Raw genomic sequence first — 10,065 nt, forward strand, 5'->3', positions numbered from 1 at the left:
TCTATTGCCTTTTTGTGGCCAATTTTGTCTCTCTCTTAGATCGGATGGATATTTCATGTTCCTCTTCAATTGGCACCTCTTCAATTGGCACCTCTTCTTCTATGGTATTCAATTTCCTTTCTTCATGAAGTTGCTTCATTCCTTCTCTCTTTTTTTGCATTCTTAGCTTCACGCTCTTCCGGTGTTACATTTTTTGGTCATTTCCTCAGCATGATGATGATTTCTACATGTACATGCACATAAAAGAGAATAAAGTGAATTCATAAAGAGATTTCAAGAGGCGTAAGGGGCAGTCCTAATGGATCTATGACTGTCCTAATTATATTAGGACAGTCCTAATGCATCTATGACTGTCCTAATTATGCATATGTTAAAATGGATATAAGAAATTGAAATTATTTCATGTATTCCTTTTTTAAATTATTTCATAAGATCTTAAAAAGGATGTATGAAATTGCAAATTTTGTTTTAAACCACTAAACAAATAATTTTCTTATGCAACTTCCTTCAAATGCATTGTTAAATCTAATGTAAATCTAATAGGATTATAATCAATTTTGACTCACACTTTTATTCTAACATTTAAACAAAATAACACTTAATCAGTATTTGAATTCTAAAAACAAGAAAATATTACTTCAATTGTTCAAATTTGATTAAAAAAAACTATGTTCTTCCTCTTTGACGTTGCCAAATGAAAAAAAAGGTGATGGAGAGTTGATGGAATGTATAAAATAACCCTGCATAAAATGTCAACACCTTGCAAAAAGCATTTTTTTGTCTGATCATGCACAGAAAGAAGACAAAATGAGAGAATGTGGGCTTGGATCACAGGTCAAGGGTCCCATATAACCGTTTTTTAGTGCAGCTCATTTGGCTAGTGGCAAATGACTTCCATTGAAATTTTTTAACCTTTGATCAATTTCTACTCTATACCCTATAATCTATACTCTATACCCTATAGTTTGATAGCCACAACCATAAAAATTAAACCATTTCAAACCTATAATAAATACCCTAGATCATATGACCAAATATGCTAAATCCTCGACCCTATACAATAACCATAGACCCTATAACCCAATATGCTAAACCATATGAGGTCATTATGGGTCGTATGGTGTCCTAAGGGGTCATATGGTGTCCTATGGGGTCATAGGACACCATATGACCCCTTAGGTGTCGTTAGGGATCATATTGTGCCTTAACGGGTCATATGGTGTGTTATGACCCCTTAAGACACCTAATGACTGCTTAGGACACTGGTGTCCTAAGGGGTCATATAGTGTCCTAAGGGGTCATATAGTGTCCTAAGGGGTCATAGGACACCATATGACCCCTTAGGACACAATGTGAACCCTAACGACGCGTAAGGGATTTTATGTTGTTCTAAGGGGTCATATGATACTATATGACCCATTAGGACACCATATGACCCCTTAGGACACCATATGACCTATAACAACACTATATGGTGTTCTAAGGGGTCACATGGTGTCCTAAGGGTTCATATTGTGTCATATGAACCCTTAGGACACCATATGACCCCTTAAGACACAATATGGTGTCATTATGGGTTGTATGGTGTCGTAAGGGGTCATATGGTGTCCTATGACCCCTTGGGACACGATATGGTGTCGTTATGGGCCGTATGGTGTCCAAGGGGTCATATGGTGTCCTATGGGGCCATAGGACACCTTATGACCCCTTAGGTGTTGTTAGGGATCATATTGTGTCTTAAAGGGTCATATGATGTGTTATGACTGCTTAAGACACAATATGACCCCTTAGGACACCTTGTGTTGTCATTATGGGTCATATGGTGTCCGAAGGGATCATAAGACACCTAATGACCGCTTAGGACACTGTATGACCCATAACGACACCATATGGTGTCTTGAGGGGTCATATAGTGTCCTAAGGGGTCATAAGACACCATATGACCCCTTAGGACACAATGTGAACCCTAACTACATGTAAGGGGTTATATGGTATCCTAAGGGGTCATAGGACACTGTATGACCCTTTAGGATACCATATGACCCGTTAGGACACCATATGACCCATAACGACACTATATGGTGTTCTAAGGGGTCACATGGTGTCCTAAGGGGTCATATTGTGTCCTATGACCCCTTATGACACTATGGTGTTGTTATGGGTTGTATGGTGTTGTAAGGGGTCGTATGGTGTCCTATGACCCCTTAGGACACCATATGACCCCTTACAACACCATATGGTGTCGTTATGGGTCGTATGGTGTCCTAAGGGATCATATGGTGTCCTATGGGGCCATAGAACACCATATGACCCCTTAGGTGTCGTTAGGGATCATATTGTGTCTTAACAGGTCATATGGTCTGTTATGGCCCCTTAAGACACCATATGACCCCTTAGGACACCATACGACCCATAATGACACCATATGGTGTCCTAAGGGGTCATAGGACACCATATGACCCCTTAGGACGCAATGTGAACCCTAACGACACGTAAGGGGTTATATGATATCCTAAGGGGTCATAGGACACTATATGACCCATTAGGACACCATATGACCCATAACGACACTATATGGTGTTCTAAGGGGTCACATGGTGTCGTAAGGGGTCATATGGTGTCCTATGACCCCTTAGGACACAATATGGTGTCGTTATGGGTCGTATGGTGTCCTAATGGGTCATATGGTGTCCTATGGGGTCATAGGACACCATATGACCCCTTAGGTGTTGCTAGAGATCATATTGTGTCTTAACAGGTCATATGGTGTGTTATGGCCCCTTAAGACATCATATGACCCCTTAGGACAACATACGACCCATAATGACACCATATGCTGTCCTAAGGGGTCATATAGTGTCCTAAGGGGTCATAGGACACTATATGATCCCTTAGGACACAATGTGAACCCTAACAACATGTAAGGGGTTATATGGTGTCCTAAGGGGTCATAGGACACTATATGACTCGTTAGGACACCATATGACCCCTTAGGACACCATATGATCCATAACTACACTATATGGTGTTATAGGGGGTCACATGGTGTCCTAAGGGGTCATCTAGTGTCCTATGACCCCTTAGGACACTATATGACCCCTTAGGACACAATATGGGGTTGTTAAGGGTCATAGTGTCGTCAGGGGTCATATTGTGTGCTATGACTCCTTAAGACACCATATGACCCCTTAGAACACAATATGGTTTTTTTATGGGTTGTATGGTGTCCTAAGGGGTCATATGGTGTCCTATGAACCCTTAGGACACCATATGACCCCTTAGGTGTCGTTAAGGATCATATTGTGTCTTAACGGGTCATATGGTGTGTTATGACCCCTTAAGACACAATATGCCCCCTTAGGACACCTTATGTTGTCATGATGGGTCATATGGTGTCCTAAGGGGTCATATGGTGTCCTATGGGATCATAAGACACCTAATGACTGCTTAGGACACCATATGACCCATAATGACACCATATGGTGTCCTAAGGGGTCATATAGTGTCCTAAGGGGTCATAGGGCACCATATGACCCCTTCGGACACAATGTGAACCCTAACAACACATAAGGGGTTATATGGTATCCTAAGGGGTCATGGGACACTATATGGCCCGTTAGGATACCATATGACCCCTTAGGACACCATATGACCCATAATGACACTATATGGTCTTCTAAGGGGCCACATGGTGTCCTAAGGGGTCATCTAGTGTCGTATGACCCCTTAGGACACTATATGACCCCTTAGGACACTATATGACCCCTTAGGACACAATATGGTGTCGTATGGTGTCATAAGGGGTCATATGGTGTCCTATGACCGCTTAGGACACCATATGACCCCTTAGGACACAATATGGAGTTGTTATGGTGTCCTAAGGGGTCATATGGTGTCCTATGGGGTCATAGGACACCATATGACCCCTTAGGTGTCGTTAGGGACATATTGTGTCTTAACGGGTCATATGGTGTGTTATGATCCCTTAAGACACCATATGACCCCTTAGGACACCTTATGTTGTCATTATGGGTCGTATGGTGTCCTAAGGGGTCATATGGTGTCCTGAGGAATCATCGCACACCCTAAGACCATACTGACCCCATATGGTGTACTAGGGGCTCATATGGTGTCCTAAGGGGTCATAGGACACCATACGAACCATACTGACACCATATGGTGTACTAAGGGGTCATAGGACACCATATAACCCCTTGAGACACAATATGACACCTAACGACACCTAAGGGGTCATATGGTGTCCTATGACCCATTAAGACACCATATGATGTCGTTATGGGTTGTATGGTGTCCTAAGGGGTCATATGGTATCCTATAACCACTTAGGACAACATATGGTGTCGTTATGGGTCCTATGGTAACCTAAGATGTCATATGGTGTCCTATGACCCCTTAGGACACCATATGACCCCTTAGGTGTTGTTAGGGGTGATATTGTGTCCTAAGGGCTGATATGGTGTCCTATGACCCCTTAGGACCTAGAGAGAGGAGGGAGTGAGGAAGAGACTGAGGCAAAGAGGAGAGGGAGGGAATTAGATGGGTGTAAGGATGGAGAGGGAGATATCTCGAGGGATAGGAGAATAAGGGAATTGTGAGAGATAGAGAGGGGAGGGACAAAGAAGAGTATGTATCTATAAGAATGAAGAGCGTAGGAAGAGGTAAGGGGAGAGAGAGAATATGAGATCTAGTTCATAGAGAGAGATGGAACTACGAGGGAAGGGAGATAAAGAAGGGAGAGGTGATATGGGGGTTTCTATGTACACATTTGGCACATGCCAAATATGGAATATGGACCACATTTGGTGTGCGCCACATGGGAAAATCCATTCATCACATTTGGCGCACGCCAAATAGGGCGAGCGCCATATTTGGCGCGCACCAAATGGCCCACTTTGGGAAACACCAAACCTATGGGTTGGATTTTCCTTGGGCATCCAACCCAAAGGTTTGGATGACCATTTTAGGCTAGAGATGTGTTTTTATCAGAACATTAAAAATTTTGACATATTTTTGGTCATGCTCTTCGTCAGGTGTGCACGTGTTTCAATGAAGTTTAAAAAAGATACCGTGGTAAACTTGAGCTCCCTCTTAGCTATCCAACAATGTAATTTATTTCAAATTTTGATTTCGTTAAGTCTTTCATCTATAATTTATTTTGTCAGTGTGTCCATTTTTTGTCAAAAACCAACATGCACTATTTTGGGTATAGATTTTTACACGTTCATCATATTTTGAAAAGCTTACATTTTTAGAAACTAGACTCCATTCTACACAATTTAAAAAAAAAATGATTTTTGATTAGTTTTCAATGATTTTAGTGGGGAGCATGCTCAAATTTCTGTTTTTCAAGATGTGTCCACTTCGAAAATTAGTAAAAAATCATATACTCATTAAAAAATTAGCTGAAAAATCTGGCATAAACTACAAGGTGTTATTTAATTTCTCACCGAAGCGATTTTAAAAATTCAAAAAAAAAGTTAACATTTTAGGGGGGCCACAACAAACGCTATGTTATGTTTTTTGCATAAAAACATGACCACTTTTTGTGGCCCCCCTTTTTGAAGCCCTTAATCTCCACCGTTTTAAAAAAAAATTAGTAGTGTAGAAAGTAGACTCGAAGCACTCTGACTCTTGTTCTTGTTGTATCTTAAAATTTGGAGTGTAACTATCTTCAATTTGTCGTTGAAGTTCAGACTTTGTTGATTTCAGAAAGAAAAAAAAAAAAAGTGGCATCTTAACACCCCCTTTTGGTACCACAACTTGGTGCACATACCCTAAGCACATATAAGGAGGGGGATAAAGGGCATCCTTGCCTTATGGATCATTGTAGTTCAAAAGGAGCAGTTAACAAATTATTGACCATGATTTGTGCATTTGCATCATGGAACAACATGCGAACATGTTTTTGAAATTTAGGCCCAAACCCCAACCAATGTAGCATTTTGAAAATGAAATCGCAACAAATCCTATCATAAGCTTTATCAAATTCTAACTTGATCAACAAAGCATTTTGACTCGATTTTTGTGCCCACTCAAGAGTCTCCCAAGCTAGCATAAGATTATCCAAAATAAATTCGTCTTTGATAAAGCCAATTTACTCAACTCTAACAATTCCTTGGACCACTAGTTTAATCCTAATAGCTAAGGCATTTGCAATAATTTTATAAGATGTATTAAGTAAGGTAAAATTGGCCTCCAACCAACAAATGTATCCTCATTATTCCCTTAGGGATCAACTTGATTAAGCCTCTATTTGTGTTTGGACCTAAAGTTCCCTTATGAAGGGCTTCCAAATAGAGCATATAAAAATCATCCTTGATTTGATCCCACAAAGTTTGATAAAATTCAACAGGGAGTCCATCAAAACCTGGGCTTTTGTAAGGCTTCATGGAAAAGAGAGATCGCTCAATATCCTCCAATGAAAGGATACGGTCCAAATAGACACTATATCCAGGATCAATTCTATTGGGGATACAATCTCTGACAATATTTTCCAAGACTTGTTGCACATCAGATCAATTTCTATCTTCTTTAAAAAGATTCTCATAGAATTTCAAGAACACCATCGAGATTTCAGCAGGCTCAATGTGTAAACCATGCTCATCTGAAATGACTCCAATTCTTTCCTTTTTGTGTTTATAATTCAGATATTTAAAAAAGAATTTTGACCCTCTATTCCCATCCTTAATCCATTGAAGTCTTGCTCGAATCTTAGCACCTTGGCCTTTGTAATTGTCCAACTTACGTAATTGAGACTCAATTACAACTATAGATGTTTGAATATTTTCATTATTAGGCTCAATATTTAGCAATTTTCTAGCATGAACAAGCTTCCCATGAAAAGATTTTTCTCTACATTTCCTTTTCCATGCCATTCTACGACCAAAGGATTGAAGAAAACCCACACATTGGTTCAAAGCAAAACACCACCATTCAGTCCATGAATCCCCCTCCTGTGGTTTAGAAATAGAATTCCAAATGCCAGTTAATGCAGCAAAACATTTAGGATTTTTTAGGTGGGAGACATAAAGCTTATAAGGGAGTTGATTAGAAGGTACAAACAATTGAGCCATATAAATGGAACAAATAATTGAAAAATGATCAGAAAGTGTAGTAGAATAATCTACTAACACACTAACTCTTGAAGAATGCTTTTCTAATTGGAGATTATGAGACAAATAAAATCTGTCAAGTCTACTCATTTTTCTATCATTACCAAATCTGCAATTAGACCAGGTAAACCAATTGTCAATATTGCTGGAAAATTTGTTGTGGATGGGATCAGCCACTCCGATTAGATTACGACAATAAATCCATCTGTCAAATTCTTCGTTGCAAAGTTTGAAGTAATTATACCAACTACGATCTTCTTGATGTTCCACCATATTAAAGTCCCCTCCCAACACCGGAGATTATTGAACATCCAATCCCAAAGAACAGATCTATTTTTAGGATCATTAGGAGCATAGATAGAGCAAAACCCAATTGACAATCCATTGATAATGGCAAGAACCCAAACACAGCTATGTGAGGGGTCCTCACCATTAATAATGACATATTTGGAGATTCAAGGGGCTAAACCAATAACAAACCCTCCACTGCCATCTATGTGCGAGGTATGAAAGAAAGTTGCTTCCTTCCATAACTTGTATAGGGAAAAGTCAAGACGACCATTGCTTCTTGGAGAAAAACGACATTCAACTTCCATTTAAGTAAAGTTTCTTTAGTGCTGAATTTTTGCTGGGGGAGGGATAACCCTCTAACATTCCATGATAAAATTTTGCAATTCATGTGAAACAACAGTATTGTTATCCTCTTGTGGCAAAGCATCAAAGTTTTTAGAAAGTTATATAGCATGCTCTTGATTCACACGTTCCTCCAACCGCGAAGAAGGAGATCTTGATCTATGTCGAGAGGAAAGAGGGGGAGAGAGAGAAGTCCTATTAGAAGAATTCAACAAATTAGTGGAAAGAGGGAGAGATGGATCTCGGGAAGAGCGGAGAGGCCTAGCAGTTGGAGGGGATAGTTCCTTTCTTTTACTCACAATTTTCCATTCTTCTGACATAACAACATCCTTATAAGGAGAAGAGTTCTCATTAGGTGACACGGAGGGCGAAAGAGGACTAACTGAACAAGGATAAGGTCTATCTTGCATAGAGGGCATGACTTGAGAGTTTTTGGGATTTGACAGAGGAGTGAACTGTTTGGCATCTTTATTAACAGGGACAGTAGAGGACTGGGCACTACGAGTGTTACATTTGCCATCATTATTCACAGTGGCAGGAGAGGACTGGGCTATGAGAGTCCGATTTTTCCTGATAGGGCAATCTCGAATAAGATTGCCTTCTTGTTTATGAGAATGATTTCAAACCATTTGAACTAATGAAATGCTTTGAAGCTCAACTTGACCATGTGAACTCTACTTTTGTTTTACTCGTAAATGGATTTAATAATGAATCAATGTTGTAAATAATTTAATGTTGTGTGTGAATAACAAATACCTAGATGTAGTTGGATAGAAGGCCATAATGTGATACATGTTTTTTTGTGTAGATGTAAATGTTTAAAATATATTATTAAGTTTAATAAACGTATAAACTTCAAGATGCATTTAAATCTTCTAAAATGTCATAAGGTAAAATTTATAACATGAGACTAATCAATTTTAAAACATAGAAAAAATTTAATTGAAAAAGAAAAAAAATATAATATATTTGTAGGACATTATTATACTCGTATAATTATTAATAATTATATAAAACATATACAATGAGAACCAAATTTATTAGAAATGAGAAAAAAATTGAATGTGATTAGTTCTTCTTTATAAATAGGACCAAATTTAAAGTAAACAAGTTTTACTTTGTTTTTACAAATTCAAATTCAACATAATTTCATTCTAATATTCAAATTTACATAAAGTGGACTCTCTTTGGTTATGAAATAAATACCTACTTTCAACTTAAAAACAAGACTTGGCGAACTATAAATTTAAGATGGACACAACCTAACGACAAAGATATGAATTGTTTATTGGATTTTTCTTAAAAATGTTAATGAAAAATATTATTCAAGTAATATTCACATATAAGGAGTCTTATTATTTTCTACTATGATTAAAATGCAATTCTTTTGTCTAAACAAAAGATGATTTACCACCTATAATTTCAATAAGATATTAAAATCTCTCTAAATGTTCAACTTAAAGAATGAAAATAATATTAACTATAATTTATTTGCACAAATTTCCTAAAAAAAATAATTATAATCAAAATTAATAAATTAAAATGCATTCAAGATACTTATTTCTTATAAAACTCATCCAAAATCTCTCACATTATAGCATATCCATAACTAGCAATTGCACCTTGGTGTGCAATAAGTACGCCGAAAAGGTGTGGAAGTTCAATCAGAAAAAAAATTGGTTTATAGGCTCATGTTTTGTTTGCAAGAGAAAGAGGGTAAGTAGATAGAAGAAAAATTAGAGTGAGATACAAAGAACAAAGAGAGAGGACCTAAGAAGGAGAGGGATATCCAAGAGGGAAGAGGTAGATAGAGAGATACATTGGCATATGAGATAGATAAAGGGAAAGTGACATTGAGAGAGAGATATAGACAAGTAAATTAAAGAGCTAGAGAGACCAAGAGGTAGAGGGAGAAAGATAAGAGAGATAAAGGAAAAAATGACATTAAGAGAAGAGAGATTAATAGTTAAAACTTAATCTAAACAGATTAATAATTAAAATTGCATCTATAACATCTAACAAAATCCTCTAGCAGGATGTTATGATGGATGTTAGTCTCTTAAAACCTTGTAGGTGTTGAAATCTATTAATAAGAATGGATTGTAAATAAAACCCTTTGTGAATTATTTATTGATGCAGGGGATGACAATGACATCACAATTTAGTTACAGAGTCTTGTATCTGGTATAGGAAATGACTACATTTGATGTCAATTCAATGAATGAAAAACAATAAAAATTCAACTGTCAAGGTAATTTGAATGGTCTTGCACTCTGTCAACAACAATTTGTATCGATGC

The 10,065-nt window shown here is 37.8% G+C and overlaps 1 protein-coding gene across 1 annotated transcript in view; it reads left to right on the top strand.

Moving 5' to 3' along the window:
* Positions 1-8,404, top strand: part of LOC131052003 (universal stress protein PHOS32-like) — a 44,704-nt gene extending 36,300 nt beyond the window's left edge. Inside the window, exon 5 of the mRNA XM_059210675.1 lies at positions 8,245-8,404. Coding sequence (XP_059066658.1) covers positions 8,245-8,404 — 160 coding nt within the window. The remainder of the gene's footprint in view (positions 1-8,244) is intronic.
* The last annotated feature ends 1,661 nt before the right edge of the window (positions 8,405-10,065 follow it).

The sequence above is a fragment of the Cryptomeria japonica genome, chromosome 8 (assembly GCF_030272615.1).
Source record: "Cryptomeria japonica chromosome 8, Sugi_1.0, whole genome shotgun sequence".
Lineage (NCBI taxonomy): Eukaryota > Viridiplantae > Streptophyta > Pinopsida > Cupressales > Cupressaceae > Cryptomeria > Cryptomeria japonica.